The 16,554-nt window shown below is 45.7% G+C and overlaps 3 protein-coding genes across 4 annotated transcripts; 2 read left to right on the top strand and 1 right to left on the bottom strand.

The window, feature by feature from the left end:
• The first annotated feature begins 2,482 nt into the window (after positions 1-2,482).
• Positions 2,483-5,830, top strand: LOC146257741 (uncharacterized). The gene is made up of 5 exons (XM_084674851.1): positions 2,483-2,952; positions 3,679-3,937; positions 4,040-4,073; positions 4,230-4,416; positions 4,840-5,830. Exons 1-5 carry the CDS (start codon positions 2,715-2,717, stop codon positions 5,193-5,195), a joined length of 1,074 nt encoding a protein of 357 aa, XP_084530977.1. The 5' UTR covers positions 2,483-2,714; the 3' UTR covers positions 5,196-5,830.
• Positions 5,831-6,982: 1,152 nt separating this feature from the next.
• On the top strand, positions 6,983-11,038 carry cyp2y3 (cytochrome P450, family 2, subfamily Y, polypeptide 3). Its single transcript, XM_084675188.1, has 9 exons — positions 6,983-7,259; positions 7,715-7,877; positions 8,219-8,368; positions 8,598-8,758; positions 8,857-9,033; positions 9,253-9,394; positions 9,518-9,705; positions 9,832-9,973; positions 10,491-11,038. The coding sequence occupies exons 1-9, from the start codon at positions 7,089-7,091 to the stop codon at positions 10,670-10,672; spliced, it is 1,476 nt and encodes a 491-aa protein (XP_084531314.1). The 5' UTR covers positions 6,983-7,088; the 3' UTR covers positions 10,673-11,038.
• LOC146257739 (cyclin-dependent kinase-like 1) lies at positions 10,917-15,713 on the bottom strand. Of its 2 annotated transcripts, none has more exons than XM_084675190.1 (9): positions 15,006-15,713; positions 14,781-14,902; positions 13,789-13,861; positions 13,441-13,531; positions 12,617-12,877; positions 12,394-12,476; positions 12,188-12,244; positions 11,891-12,043; positions 10,917-11,722 (listed from the first exon to the last, which is right to left on the bottom strand). In XM_084675190.1, the coding sequence occupies exons 1-9, from the start codon at positions 15,246-15,248 to the stop codon at positions 11,621-11,623; spliced, it is 1,185 nt and encodes a 394-aa protein (XP_084531316.1). In that variant the 5' UTR covers positions 15,249-15,713; the 3' UTR covers positions 10,917-11,620. The 2 variants fall into 2 exon arrangements, with proteins under 2 accessions (XP_084531316.1, XP_084531315.1); XM_084675189.1 differs by having other exon boundaries at positions 12,617-12,817; positions 15,006-15,710.
• Between the last annotated feature and the right edge of the window lie 841 nt (positions 15,714-16,554).

Below are 16,554 nucleotides of genomic sequence, written 5' to 3'. Positions count from 1 at the left end.
ACACTGAGAGCTCATGTTTATTTGCGGATAGGTAGCAGTATAAAGCTATTAGTCTAATCACAATACAAATATGCACAAGGATCGTAAGTTTTACGTGAATGTGTATTGACATTTATGACATCCTTTCTTGTTCACTTACAGACCATGCAAGGTAATAGGAGACACTAATAAAGCTTAGTTTAAGAAGATATAAGGAGGTATTTAATAAAAAATATATATGAAAAATATAAAACTGCTCGTCCAGCATTTTACATGAACTTGACTTTTATGTTAAAAGCCTTTAAAATGAACTCAATTTGGTCCCTCCTGTAGAAATCAATTGTCAAAACAAAATTACGTTGAAATGCATTTATAAACTTAACATGATGCTAAACATACATTGGATAAAAACTTTTCATTGTGGGCATGCGTGTCCCACAGGATTCCAGAAATTACATTTTAATCACATTTTGATGGGATTCATCTTGTGTAGAGTGGGTCTGTTTTATAAAGTGTGGCACAGCTACATAATCTCAACTGAGTTTGGATGTTGAGAGGAGACAGGCACAGTCACAAACAAAGTCAAGCCCAGCAGTCACACAGAAAGCAGCAAAGCTCTTGTTGTGGTTCCCAGACTGGGAGGTGCTCTTGCGTGTTCGGACAGGAGACAAACTGAGTGGATGCAGGTTCTCGCAGTCTGGGGAGGGAACCCTGGAGTTCACATGCACTTCATGAATAATTGATTTGCTGGGCCGAATCGTGTTTTTTTTCCCATGAAAGTGATGGAAGTAGCTGAGGCTCAGGTTGCGGTGGGCCAGGGTTGCTGGCCCTTTAAGAGACGCTCTGTGGACAGTGCTTGTGTTCCCAGGGTCTTTAATGGAGACAGAGAGGGACTGAGAAAGGACCTATTGTATATCCTTCCTTTTCAATAGGGGCCTGAGCAATGGAGCTCTCTCTGCTTTCTGATAGAGGCACAGAAAAAAAGAGAGAGGGAGAGAGAGAGGACGGGGAGGGGGGGGGGGGGTTGGGGTGGCGGAGTCGCGGAGGAGGTGGGGGGGGGTGTTCGACAAAAAAAAAAGTTTGGAAGAGTGGAAGAAAGGGAATGTTTTGATGAAGTTGTAGAGATGGGGGATGGGCATTAGATCAGGTTGGATAAGCTTGTTAGACGTCTATAGAATCAGGGCAGACTGGTTATTCCTAGAGCTGCGGACTAAGAGACATGCATAGGTACGAGGATAACAAGAGGGAGGCTGCCTGGTTGGCATGGCTCTGGAACCCACAAACTGTACAGGTGTCTCTGTGATGCTAATGCACTGTCAAGTGCTTGTTCGTTCAACTTTATTTATTCATTTTCTGAAGTAGAACATTTTCCCACATGATTTATATGCTTAGTAAAACGTGGTGAGGCTGTGGCTGTAGAACTGGGAAACTCCTCTCTTATCACTTCATCACACAATACTCTCTACGCTGTTCCTCCTGGCTTTGGAACCCTGCCTTGCTAGCTCTCTCTCGCTCTTCTCTCTCTCTCTCTCTCTCTCTCTCTCTCTCTCTCTCTCTCTGTCTCTCTCTCTCTCTCTCTCTCTCTCTCTCTCTCTCTCTCTCTCTCTCTCTCTCTCTCTCTCTCTCTCAGATGAGGCTTCACCACAATCCCAGGGAGGGAAGCAGCCAAACAGGGTGCCAGGGCTCCCCTTAGCCCAGAAAGACACTTCTGCCTCCTTCTGGTAGAAACTTGACTAGAACGTGTGATTGATAATGACTGACTTAGTGTGTTTTATTCACGTAAAACCGAGCTGTGTGGTGTGACTGATAATGAGTGACACCCACAGCAGACAGGTACATACTTAAAATAATTTGTGCAATTCAATCTTATTTTTGAGGTTCAACGTGTATCCCAAAACATGTTCGTTTTTTCATGTTTCTCTGTCAGGCTTCAGTGTGTTTCTGGTGGAAACATCACATGACACAACAACATGCTTCCTGTATCCAGGTTGTTGTGTAATAGTGCCATACATTTACCAGAGAGGATAATGCACACTGAAAAATCCCTCATCCCTTGACCACATTAAACAATCAATAATGCCCAGGGTGTTTCCCATAGCAACGTATATCCAGGTCTGCCCAGATTAAACACTGGCTTACCTCCAGCTGTAAGGGAATGACAATCTCCTGGGCTTTAATCCCACCAGGGAAGCAGGAGGGAATGTCAAACCCATGACCCAGGGGCAGAGGAGCACTCAAGGCTTGACTGAAGACAGTTGGAAGGATTGACATGTTGGATCTTCACGTGTCTTTGTGAGAAGTCACAATGGATGTGCTTGGGCCAGTTCATTAGGGTTTAGGGTGACCAGGTCCTGTTGTATGTGAGGCATGAGAACAGAAAGGGGTTGTCAGAGAGCAGCTGTCACAGAAGTGGATTTGTGGATTTCAGGCCGGGCTGAGTAATATTGCGCAAAATATTTTTTTTAAAGGACCAGTTGCGAATCCTTCGAAAATTCAGATTTGATCTGTGTGCCCCACTGTATGACCTAAACTACCGTCCTCTGTGTGTATTTGTCTGGGTCACAGACGCAGAGAGAGAGAGAGAGTGAGTGTGAGACAGATAGAAAGGGAATCCAATCTGACATCTGGTTAGAGCCTTGATGAAAATCCTGATTGAGAAGCGGCCTATCGGGATTTAACCATCGCCATTATGATTATGTTCCAGAAACATCCGCTCATGTGATGTTTATGTGCTTATGTGCTGTTTGCTTGGGCGAGGACAGAACCAATCCCACTCAGACCTGATGCATGCGTGGCTGTCGAATAGCCTAAATAGTGGGGATTATTTTCCCTATTCTCCCTCCCATCTCTCTCTCTCTCTTCCTGTTTTCCTCAGTCGAGCCCTCTGCCTCTCAGCTGCATCCGTCCCTGCTGCTGGACTGACGGCAGGCATGAACACAGCAGGGGTACACCGTGGCTTCCTGAGAAAGTATGGTAAGACATCTTTTATTTGGAATGTTTGAGACAAAAAAAGTAATAAAAAAAAGTTAAAAAAAACATTTACATCTAAATGATGTTTCTGTTTTTGTCAGAGACAATATATGAGGCTAGAAGCAATGTGTGGGGAAAAAATATGTTTTTAGAAAACATGTCTGGTTCTACTCTTTGGTGTGTTTTTGTGGTTGCATAAAAACTAGCATTCCCTATGATCCATCCATCCATCTTTCGACCTGTCTTTTGTGCTGTTTGTTTATGTCCCTCTCCATTCTTCAGAGAGCTGGTCTGCATCCAGGCTCTTTGCGGTGCTTGTGTAGTGATTGAGTGTAGCAGCGATGGCTCGGCCAGGCAACAGCCAGTCCAGATGATGCCCTGACACCTCTAGTGGAAGCTAATCCACCTGGTTATTGCTAATCCACCGTCAGAGAGAAATAGAGCAGACACTCTGTGCTCTCCTTTTACCTTCAGCATTACATCAGACACAGGACAGATGCAATGTCATTGTCTGTTTTCTCATTTCCCTCATTCCCTCAACAGGTGCTTCATTGTTAAAATAAAATAGATAACATGTATTGATTCACAGGTGAGAAAAGTGTAGTCTCTTGCAGATTTCTTTCCAGACCATGATTTGGGCTAGTCGTCCAGGAGAACATAGAAAGCAGATGGGTCTCTCACAGGACATGATTCTGTAACATGTCTGCCCCCTTCTCCCTTGTGTTCTAGGGGGCTTCATGTTCAAGCAGTGGAAGGAGAAGTACCTGGTGCTGACAGCAGAAGGCAGTCTCATGGTGTGTCGGGACGCAGACTCCACCATCGACCAGGTGGTGGCGCTGCAGAGCGGCTGTGAGGCCATCGTGGAGGGGAAGGAGATCCTGGACCTGCCCAGGCTCCCCCCGGGAGCCAGGAGAGACTGCTGCTTTGCCCTCATCCTCCCCCAGGACAAGTTCCTCCTGCTTCTCTGTGACAACCCAGAGGACTGCAGGTCAGTGTCCGCAGAGGACAGGCATGACCTTTGACCCTTTATCAGGTCTGTGTCTTGAGCTGCTGCTGATAGCGCTTTCTCATCTCTCTTTGTCTTTTACAGTCTCTGGCTGAAGTTGCTGAGGAAAGTGAGAGAAGTGAGTGGTCACTGGTCAAGTCCCTTGTTCTCTCAGATTTTCTCTCATTCGCAAACTGATCTTTGCTCTTTTCTTATTCATCTAATTCATCTATCTATCCATGTCTAACTGTATTTGGGTGTTCTCACTGAAAAGCTTCCTCTGTGTTTTCCTCAGGGTGTGATGTCCCCCCTCACTCTGCAAAGACAGCAGAGTTTGACCCCATGCATCACTGACCGTGACCCCCTTCCAGACACTCCCAGTGAGAGGGACCCCCAGTCCCCCCGGGCCATCGAGGCCACGCCCCACACCTCACGGATTGCTGAAAGAGGAGGTTCCTTCAAGGAGCGAGGGCAAAGTTTTGGTAAGTCCAGGGGGAAGACAGGTGGGGGTCTGATGGCTGAGCGGGTAGGGAATCGGACTGTTAATCAGAAAGTGGCCGGTTCACTTCCCGGCTGTATCAAATAGTGTTTTGTCCTTGGGCAAGGCACTTCACCCTACTTCCGCGGGGGGATGTCCCTGTACTTATTGTAAGTCGCTCTGGATAAGAGTGTCTGCTAAATGACTAAATGTAAATGTAAGTCCAGACATCGTACCATAGAGGTTCACACATCAATGGAAGTGTAGTTTTTCCTGCAGGTTTGTGTTTGGTTTAATAAAACTGTGTGTCTTTGTGTGTGTGTATGTGTCTCTGTGTCTTTATGTGTGTGTCTCTGTTTGCGTGTGTGTGTCTTTGTGTGTGTCTCTGTGTGTGTTTTGCGTGTTTGTCTTTCATGTGCCCAACCAGGAAACGGATCAAGACGGTCAACAATAAGGAGCGGCTCCATTGCCCCCCCTCACCGCACGTCGGACTGCCTTCGCCACGGCAACAGCAGCGATGCCCGGGCAGTCAGGGCGGTGTGCCTGCTCATGGGAGGGGCCGCCGCCTCCTCGGCCCTGGGCTACCTCAACTCCTGCGCCCCCACCTCCCCTCTGGCCAGCAGGCCTCCAGAGCTCCCTCACAGCACGGCCTTCTCTGACATGGCCACCGGGGGGCAGTACCACGCCTGCAGCCAAGCCGCCGACTCCCCTCACTTCAACAGCTTCGACTTTGAGGGAGACTCTGACTTTGACGCTTTTGATTGCGGTGGATTTGCTTTTTAGAGTTTATCTTTACTTTTTTTTTCTACTTTTTTTTTGTTCCAACCTTTAATATCGTTGACATCCTAGGAACCGTGTTTGTAGCTTAACCTAAAGGAGCTTTAGGTTCCTAAAAGAATCACGTGTTTCATGACATATTGGTCTGTCTATTAATTAGTGATAATGTCCTTTCCTGGCTTTCAGCCCATGATCCTCAGGTTAATAAATGATGACTCTGTCCCACACTTTAAGACCTGCATTGTTTTGTGTACCTTATACATTCCAATGTTTAATTTGTAAAGTGATTCTGAACCACATATCACCTGTCGTCAATAATGTGGTCTACATCTTTGAATGAAAATCCAACACCCATTTTGTATTTTTTCTAATTCAATATTTACTGTATTATGTTGTTTCTGTGTGACATTTTTTGACATCGACATATTTTAGAGTCTCCTTTCTGCTGTTCTGTTGTTGACCTCTCCACTCTTTACCCTCAGTCACCGTGACCACCCCCCTACCCCCCTGCTTTGAGAGGTAGACCAAAGGTGGACTCTGAATTAAAAAGCTGTCTGTCACTGTGATGCTGTGTGTCTGTGTCAGGGGTGAAGTGGTGCGGTGTCTGAAGGGAGGAAGCAGATTTGGGCCAGCGGGCTGCGGAGGGGAGACGATGGAGTATGCTTGTCCCCGATTGTGAATGCAGGAAAAATAATCCCCAGGTTTTAGCACTCATGAGTCGGATGCAGTGTTATATGTGAGTGTGTGAGAGAGATAAAGAGAGAGAGAGAGAGAGAGAGAGAGAGAGAGAGAGAGAGAGAGAGAGAGAGAGAGAGAGAGAGAGAGAGAGAGAGAGAGAGAGAGAGAGAGAGAGAGAGAGAGAGAGGGAAGAGCTTTATCAAAGATCAAAGGTGTCATTTTGATATGAAATGCTCAGAGATGTGTTTTCAAAGTATAAAGGATGTTGGCATTATTCCCCACTTGTATGTGGGTTAGACTGAATGTGTTTTTGTACATTTTGAAACATCTGACTAAAATCAGATGTACCTATGTTGTGTACACATGGCAAGACACCCTGATCAGTGTGTGAAGCCAACACTCACCTCGTCTCTCACTGTGGGCTTCCTCCGAAGCGTGAATCCTTTTCCTGTCTGTGCCGTGGTGACCCAGACACAGGGAAACAGAGCTGGAGACGTGAGGTGACTCTGCTAACCCAAAGAGGAGGGGCTCGACGGTGTCAGTGGCCCATGGATAATACCTTCCTGAGTTAGTTTGGGTTGTGTTACCTGACATGGTATTTCATCTAGATTGATCACTCTGGGGCCCAATGGCTATCTGACTGATATCCACTGGGATAATTTTCATTGCATGCACTACGTGGTTGTATGACAGTTTGAGGTTGTATGAAATAAGTATACAAGAATGTACACAATTTATCAATAAAAATAAACTCACAAAAAAAGGCACATTTTAGGGTTAGTATGGAGCATGTTAACCCCAGTAAAAATTATCTTAAGAATTACCTGATTAGAATTCTTTTTTTTGTATTTTAGGGGTCAGCATTGGTTTTCGCTTTGTCATCTACCTTTTTTATTTGTGTTTTGGCTCTAAGACATTTCAGCACTGTGTCAACACACGGGGAACTGGGTGAAAGCAATAAATCTTGTTATTGACTTCTGTCCCAGTCGCATTCCACTCATGTAAAAAAAAAAAAAACTCACTTAGTGGGTGAAAGTGATCAATCACAGGGTCGACTTCTGTCCCAGTAAAATTCTACCGGCGTCTATAAAAACCTCAGTGCTGACTTGTGCAAGCACGCAGACACACAGAGGTGCTCCAGATCTGGTCAAAACAACTGCAGAGAACCAGGTAGAGGAGCTCATCGAGGGACCTTGAAGGATATATTTGCTCTCCAGAGCTATGGATTTGTTCAGCTTCCTGCTGTTGGCAGGTCTGGGGCTGGCTCTGGTGTGGTTGTTGACCGCGAGTGGCCGAAGACAATACCGTCTGCCCCCGGGACCCAGAACCCTCCCCCTCATAGGCAACCTGGCCCAGGTGGACAAACGAGCCCCCTTCAAGAGCTTCCTAAAGGTGAGCATTCTGGAATGACCACAACACCCTCATTAGTTGAACTCTTGTACTCGCTTTGAAATATTTTACTGTTGATTGTTCTTTTACAAGAACAGTCTTGCACTTTTTGGGGGTTCATGTTGTTTTTAATTTGTAACTTGTATAACTGCATGCTCTTATGGGTCTTCCCTTTGGCACTTGTTTAGTTTTTCACAATGTATGCTTCATGTTTTGGCTGCTTGCAGTGTTTGGGACTACCTCGTTGTTATGATCAGTGACCTATGCTCTTTTGTAAAGCTCTCTCTTGGAAGTCGCTTTGGATAAAAGCGTCTGCTAAAAGCATAAATGTAAATGTATGACAGTACTTGCCTTTGATAAGAAGTAGTTGAATATTCAACTGGGATTATTGGCACTCAGAGTTAGTCACTGACACACAGTGACTAACTCTCTCGATGTGTTTGTTTCTTCTTGTATAGTGGAGTGAAAGTTATGGGCCGGTCATAACCGTGTACCTGGGCCCCCAGCGGGTGGTGGTCCTGGTGGGTTACGAGACAGTGAAGAAGGCCCTGGTCGACCAGGCTGATGACTTCACGGGCAGAGGGCCCATTCCGTTCCTATTCAAAGCAACCAGGGGCTACGGTAATAGAGCCGGTGTCACTGCGAAACAAAAAGCCCTCAACAATGACTGCGTTCTACCAATTTGTTTGTAGTCTCTCATTGCACGTGACTGATTCTTTAATGGTTTCAAGGGGTGTGTTTGAGCTTCCTGTTGCTCTTCAAGTTGCGAGGGAATGTAAGGTATCCTGGATGTTCTGCTCTTCCCCTCCCTCCCTCCCTCCCTCCCTCCCTCCCTCCCTCCCTCCCTCCCTCCCTCCCTCCCTCCCTCCCTCCCTCCCTCCCTCCCTCCCTCCCTCCCTCCCTCCCTCCCTCCCTCCCTCCCTCCCTCCCTCCCTCCCTCCCTCCCTCCCTCCCTCCCTCAGGCTTGGCAATCAGCAACGGCGAACGTTGGCGCCAGCTTCGCCGCTTCACCCTGACCACCCTCAGAGACTTTGGAATGGGCCGCAAGGGCATGGAGCAGTGGATACAGGAGGAGAGCCAACATCTCGTAGCCCGCATGGAGGGCACCAAAGGTGTGCACGCCTCGGAAGTTGTACCCAAATCTGCAGCTGGGGCCCAATCAACACAATGTGTTCATTTCTGCGGAAGTCACAGTAGAAAGTTTACCTCAGAATCACTGAGGTAACGCCTGGCATTGTTTCGCTGTGCACGTGTGTTTGGATACACAGGAACACATTTGGTATGGTGTGCATACATGGTCTGTTTTTCTCATGAGAGGCGCCGACCCTTCTCTCCCTGTAGCCGTGCCCTTTGACCCCACCTTCTTCCTCAGCTGCACCGTGTCCAACGTCATCTGCTGCCTGGTATACGGTCAGCGCTTCAGCTACGAGGACCCAAGCTTCCTGCGGCTGCTGAAGTTCTTCTCTGAGTTCCTGCGGTTTGGAAGCAGTCCCTGGGGGCAGGTATGAACAGAAAAGATGGAACAACACACAGAGGGCTCAGGCGAGGGCGGGAAAGGTTGACCCCTTGACCTCTGACGCTGGTCCCCCCCCCCCCCCAGCTCTACAACGTGTTCCCCACGGCGATGGAGTGGCTGCCGGGGAAACACCACGACACCTTTGCCAAAATGGAAGAGATAAGAGACTTTATCACAAAGAAGATCGATGACCACAGGGACACTTTGAACCCAGGGGCACCGAGGGATTACATTGACTGTTTCCTCACCAGGATCAATCAGGTTTGACTGTTCACTCAAAATAACCAATCAGTGGCCATTCAGACAATCTAGTGATTATGTGATTTGCGGTTTTGTCTCAACTTTAGATCCCAAACACCTCTGTGTGTTTTGCATCTGAAAAGAGGAAAGTTTTCCAGAGTTTGGGATTTTCTCCAGTGCTTGTTGGAAGAACATTTCGACAAAAACGTGGCATGTCATGTTGCTTTTGTGGATCCACAGGAAAAGGACAACCCTAACTCTGAGTTTCATCTGGATAACCTGGTATCCACAGTGTTAAACCTGTTCATAGCAGGAACTGAGACCACCAGCACCACCATCAGATACATCATTATGGTACTCATCAAATACCCCCAAATACAAGGTATTACAGAGTCAATTGGAAACATGTCTTGGTTTTGGGCCAAAACCCTGTATTGCTCAGAAAGATTTAGAATTTTTGCTGTCTGTAACTTTCTGTTGAAGCTTCCTGTTTGTCTTGTCTTAGAGCGCATGCAGCAGGAGATTGACGCTGTCATTGGACAAGAGCGCTGCCCATTCATGGAGGACAGGATGTCCCTCCCCTTCACGGATGCAGTGATCCATGAATCGCAGCGTTTTATGGACTTAGTGCCCTTTAGCCTTCCTCACTATGCCTTAAAGGACATCCAGTTCCAAGGCTATGAGATTCCCAAGGTGCAACGTAATTTTTTACTAGGCATGCATTTATTATCACACAAGTATATAAACAATTCTTATCAACAGAGCGATGTCAGACGGTGAGTATGTGTGCCACGCTGACCTTTTGTATTTGCCCACCAGGGAACTTTAATCATTCCCCTGCTGCACTCTGTACTCAAAGAGGAGACACACTGGGAAACACCCACATCTTTTAACCCCCAACACTTCCTGGACGAGAACAGCAACTTTAAGAAGAACCCGTCGTTCATGCCCTTCTCTGCAGGTAACACCTACTGTGCCCCCAGGCAGTCTCTTACAACATTTGAACCCCAGCATGTCTGTGCTTGTCTGGTGGCTGCAAACGCTGCAATCTACCATTTTGTGTAGTACACTGCAACACCACAGAGAGTGCAAGCACGTATTGTTGAATTAGTATATTACAACACCAGAGACAACATTCTCTTTGCAGACTTTGGCCTGTAGTTTGAGAAGCAGTCATGAAAACAATATACACTCATGGTATCATTAGCTCATTCTTATTCAAATATTTCACTCTGATCAACCATGCTGTTTATGACTACTTATAGTTTATTTTATTCCCCTCAGTATTAGCTAGACCCCCCTTAGTATTAGCTAGACTTTGCTCCTTCTGTATAGTTAGTCCACATATAAGTTTCAGTATTCCTATATGTTTAATGTATGCACCTCCCTGCCAAAGTAAATTCCTTGTTTGTGATAAACATTCATGGGGAATAAAATCCCTTCTGATTCTGATCAATTCTGCCCCCACCCCCCTCCAGGAAAGAGAGCCTGTGTCGGGGAGTCTTTGGCTCGCATGGAGATCTTCCTCTTCCTGGTCTCTCTAATCCAGCGCTTCACTTTCTCCAGCCCGAGCGGGCCAGACAGCATGAACCTTGCCCCTGAGTACAGCAGTTTTGGCAATCTGCCCCACAGTTACCAGCTCATTGCCACCCCCCGGTGAAAAGAGGGCTGTACTAAAACTCGCAAGAGACCTGAGATTGTAGTGATGTCTTCCATAGTGGTGGACTGTCAGTGGGTGAGAGGGTTGGTGGTGTAAGCTGGTGAGTCGTGGCATGGCGGGTCCATGTAGCAGTGTATGTACACTGTATGAGTGTCTTTGTTTCTAAATGTAAATGTCCCTGGGTGATTTTAGAGAAAGGATGATTCACAGTAAAGAACCTAGCATGCCCCCAACACAATATATATACTTTCATCATAGATTTTATTAAATATTACACAATTTTCCTACTTGTCTATTGATGTCAATATGAACTGTATTTCACACAATTGATGTAATAAAGAAAAAGGGAATGTTTTTGAAATATAATGTACATTTTTCAAAATTGTTGTATATTTTCTTAACTATCCACTATTAAAAAGATACATCAATTACTAACTTAATTGATGGGGGTTAAATAAATTATTTAAAAGACTCTCTATATACTGTCCAACTGGAAGAAAAAAGTATCAGTTTAAATTATAATGATATAGATAGTGCATTTCTCCCAGAGATGTTGGCACACCAGTGATATTTGTTGAAAAAAGCAATGTTGTTTTTGTAGTGACACTACAGCCTGGCATAAGCAACAAGCATAAGACAGGCTACTTACTTCTCCTTTCTACTCACTAATCTAACACATTTTCTGCAGCTTTACTTTCGTTAGTCGAGTAGTTACCTGACAACAATTAATCAACGTCCTTTAAACAGTAACACATTTACTTATTTATCTAAAGTGCTGTCTCCCATTTAAAGATTAAATACTCTTTTCCCCCCAAACTACTCACTCTATCATAGACAAACACACATCGCTACCCAAGGCCTGACAGTGCACAATACCTTATCGCTCATATGGTCACTCTCTTGTTTTTCTTTTGGAATTCAGAGTTTGGTGTTTCCCCTGTCTCCGTGTTAGATGTTAGGGAGGTGATGGTCATATCTGTGTTTGACTTGTTTCTTGATATCAGGTGCTGGTGAGATGTTGCTGCTTTGCAGTTGAGGCAGATACTGAGGCTGGAGACACAGATGTGTTTAGACACTAAACTTGAGGAGATGCAGGGAGAGAGAGAGATAGTGAGAGAGTGAGTGAGAGAGAGAGTGAGTGACAGTGTGATAGAGAGAGAAAGAGAGAGAGCAGAGAGAGACAGCAATGTTTTTGAGTGGAGGGCCTCTGGAGCTTACCCCTGCCTGTCTGCGCCTGGTGCCCTTGTCATGGCGTCTCCCTGGACGCTCGCCCTCGCGGCCCCAGCTGCCTCCTCCGTCCTCCTGGAAGTAAGGCAGCTCCAGCAGCTCCTCACAGGACAGACGCAGGGAAGGGTCCATCACCAGGCACGACTGGACACGGGACACACAAAACGATGAGGATGAGTATGACCAGCCCAGAGGGACTATGACTCCCTACGGTATTTCGCTTAACACCCCCCCCCCACACACACACACACACACACACAGGGTTACTGACGGAGTAAAAGCGCCTACCTTCATGACGGTGAGCGCGTGTGGAGGCACGGCATGAAAGCGCTTCTCCAGGGGCTCCTGTATGGACAACGACACCGATCAGACAAACAAGCTTAACCCATCCTGCACTCTCTTTCCACCGCTCCCCTCTCCACAACTGCCTCAGGCAGGGGGGGGTTGAGGGGGGGGGGGGGTGAGGGGGGGGTGTTCACGAGGACACCACCTACCGTGGTGTCAGGCTCAGGGATGCTGACTCCGCTGAAGAACACGTTGGAGCGGAACACCTGCTGGTGGCGCGGGATGAGGTCGCCTGAGGTCAGAGTGTCACATGGTCAGCCGTCGGCCAATCAAACGAGAAGGAAATGATCTGTGGTTCGTCTGGCGAGTATCCGATTAACCACGACGTGTCTCTGAATGTTTGACCCGCCCCCCCCCCCCTTTGAGGTCTACCTAGCGTTCTCCTGATGAGGTACAGCTGGTCTACGTCCGATCTTCCGGGCCAGAGGGGGTTCCCGTGGAGAAGCTCTGCAAAGACGCACCCCAGGGCCCACACATCCACTGCCGGGCCGTACTGGGTGTCACCCACCAGCAGCTCTGGAGCACGGTACCAGCGGGTCGCCACGTAGTCCGTGTATTCGTCCCCTGGCCCCGCTGACACACACACAGAAAGACACACAAACACACACAGAAAGACACACAAACACACACAGAAAGACACACAAACACACACAGAAAGACACACAAACACACACAGAAAGACACACAAACACACACAGAAAGACACACAAACACACACAGAAAGACACACAAACACACACAGAAAGACACACAAACACACACAGAAAGACACACAAACAAACACAAACACACTCAGAAAGACACACAGAAAAACGCACACCCGGCACGTGCATGAATACCGAGACATTGAATGACACACATGTTCTTTACACACTGAGGGGATTACAAGCCCTACTGATTGAGTGATCACTGCATGTTAATGTATGGTAACAAAGCACTGAAACCAGAGACAGGAGGTAAACAGAGCCACTGACAGACTAACTGGCCGAATGGATCTCTGTCCTCTGCGTTCACACTGCACTGAAAGTGAGGGGCCCCGAAGCAGGGCCGGATACAGGCTGCATGTTGAATTAGTCATCCGAAAGACAGTGAAACTAAACGCACATAAACGTGTGGGTTCTCCACATAAACGTGTGGGTTCTCCACATGACGTGTGGGTTCTCCACGTGACCTGTGGGTTCAGCGGCATGACCTACTGAGGATCCTGGCGAAGCCGAAGTCGCAGAGCTTGATCACTCCCGTCTTGGTGAGCAGGATGTTCTCTGGCTTCACGTCGCGGTGGATGCACTGTCACACACAGAAAGTTAGTGTGACACGGATACACTGTCTCGTGATGACACGGACACACACTAAGGATTGAGACGACCGAAATAGGGGTAGAAAAGACAATGACTAGACAGATAAATGGTGTCATGTTTTTGTATCGTGAAGACAGGTTTTGTCAGGCGGGAAACTACAGGTCTAGCATGTTACTTAAGCATTCAGAAGCACCTTAAGCATCTTGTATCTTAAGCGTTAAGACATTTATGGGGTGTAAACCTCACGTTGTGTCTGTGACAGAAGTTCACTGCCTGTAGAGTCTGCCAAACTATACTCTTCAACTGAGCCTCAGGAACACTATAGTTAACAAGAAACATAGGGAAACAGCTTGTTATTGGAGTAATTGTACAACCCACACAATGCTCCTATGTTTTCATATACAGTATGTTCCCATTATTTCAAAAAAAAAAAAAAAAGAATTTGTTGCTTTAAACTGCTCCCTTGTCGCCCAGGTAACCGTACGCCTGTCTCCCACGGCAACCTGCGCCTTTGTTTTCAGGGGCAGCTAGGGTTTCGACAGCAGAGGCTTGTGGAATAGGGAAATGTAGTCAAGCAGCGAATAGTCATTGTGGCCAAGCAAAAATCGTGCAGTTCCACACAACACAAACAGACGTCCCTTTGTCCTTCACTGTGTGAGGGAGTGTGCTAGGCACATTACAAGTTAAAGGCTGGGATACTCTATTTTCTTTCTTCTCTCTTGGCTGCTAATCTTCCATGTCTTTTGTCTTGACTAGCAACACTCCGGACTCCCTCTATGTAATTCACCCCCAGCCGCCCTCATTGGACCACTCTGTCACTGCCAGTCAGACAAATGAACACACACATGGAACTATTGGATTACATGGCAACCTCTGTGCAAATGTGATGACTGCATGAAGAAGAAAGCAGATCCCAGAGTTGTTATATGTACAGATTACTGTTATCCGGTTAGGTAGGCTACCTATAAGAAGAAACATTTTTAAATGAAGGTTTTCAGTTGTTCAAAGTCATCTTTTTCTTTTGCAGTGGAAAGCACTGACTAACTAGATTTATACTAATAAATACTATATAATAAAGTGTGGCTTCATCAAGCTAAGTAAAGATAATTTCAAAAATCTCAATTATTAGGAATGACAGGCCTATGCTTAATAAAACCCAATACAACAGCTAAACAAAAAAGTCCCATCCTTTCCTAAGACTATCTGTCATTAAACGAAAGAGATGAAGACAAACGTACCCTCTGGGGTGTTTGTCGAGCTCATTGAGAACTGTCTGCTCACAGAACTCAAACACCAGATGAAGACGTCTCTTTCTCCGGAATACTTCAAGGAGGTTTACCAGGTTCACGTGCTTCAGCTGCTGCAAGGCCAACAGACAATTGCCTGCTGTGTTAGTGTCTGAGTTCATCATTGAGTAATAATTCAAACTGATAGACGTTATACCGAGCCTGTTCTTTCCTTACCTTCAGCATACGTATTTCTCTGAGTGCTATCTTCTTGATGACTGGGTCGTCTTCTGACTCAACAAACTTTTTGATGGCAACTATTTGGCCACTGTCTCTGTGCCTGCATTTGAATACCACGCCGTAGGACCCCTCTCCGATCTTGGCCAGTTTCTCGTATTTCTCCATCAGCAATTTAGTTTTAGATTCAGAGAGGACTGTCATGGGCTGAATTTGTAAGTAAAAATATTTTCCCATACCCATGATGCATATGAGGGTACCATCTTCATATTTGTACTCTGCAGCCTATGTCACGTTTACATTTTGTACAGAACTTTGTATCGAACCTCAATTCTGGTCATGTCCATTACATTTGTTAAGTGGTTCATTCAGTTAAAACGTAACCATGCAACCATTACCGTGCTTCGCCAACACCTGTAGCTTATGGTTTCACACCCGTCCAAATGAGTCCACGAACTCCCAAAGCAATGGGCTTTACGTCATATTGTTGTTTATGTTGTTGCCTTGTCGGTGTCAAAGACTATTGCCTAATGTGAGAGCGAGCGGAGTGATTAGATGCTTATGTGCTCTTTCCTTTTCCCATGGAAACTAGCGCGTCTCTGAGAACAACGGTAGGCAAGTCATCCAACGACAGTCGCCCGTCACCGTCACTGCAAATTCACACACAGTACATACGTAAACTGCGCATGAAGCTATAGTTTGCTCGACCCTGTTTGTTGTGAGTTTGTGTGGTACAAAGATATGAGTAGGCTATTCACCGTACTATACGTATTTAAAGCTATAACTCAAACATATTGTGACTTGTTATGCTGGTCTGTGTAATTCGATATGAACTGTTCTGCACACCTTCATGATGTCACAGGTAACCCAGGGAAAGAATGGTGAGCATCAGACTTGAGACAATACATGCTACGGTGAAGTTTTTGAGATTGGTGTAACAGAGAAAAAAAACATCAAAGGACAATTCTGTTAAATGGAGAAAAGCCTGCTGGCTTTTTCTTTTGGATGTATTCTGGTGTGATATGGGATTTGCCACAAAAGAGTCATCATCAATGATGATACAAACTGTTTTTGCCTAATTTGTTATCGAAAATAATTTTTCAACCTTTCGAATAAAACAAAACAAAAAAATTCTCGAAAATATAGTTTCAACCTTCAAAAACGTTATATTTTTTTAAGTGAAGTGAAAGGAAAGGAGAATAGAGAAGCCTAGAGTACACATCACAATAGAGTAATCCTCTTCAAGTACTTGTCAATGATGCAAACTTTTTTGTAAACTTTCTTTTAAACTTTTTATTTTAAGCTTTCTTTTAAACCTTTTTTCAAACCTGTTTTCGAAATAATCGTTTCAACCGTTAAAAACTTTTTTGTAAAAAGTTTTTTTTTCTTTTTCAACCTTTCTAAACTTTTTTACGAAGCCCCTGAAGGGACCTGTGAAAAGTCCATCAAACTCGCTATTGCTTCCACTAGGCGGCGATGTACCCCTATAAATCCACTCAAAGGTTGCCGTCTCTTAACACTATCATAATAAATAAGTAATAGATCAATA

The sequence above is a fragment of the Hypomesus nipponensis genome, chromosome 15 (assembly GCF_054491055.1).
Source record: "Hypomesus nipponensis isolate SF chromosome 15, ASM5449105v1, whole genome shotgun sequence".
NCBI classification, from domain to species: domain Eukaryota; kingdom Metazoa; phylum Chordata; class Actinopteri; order Osmeriformes; family Osmeridae; genus Hypomesus; species Hypomesus nipponensis.
Note: the sequence above shows the minus strand (reverse complement) of the source record. Positions and strands in the feature narration are given on the sequence as shown.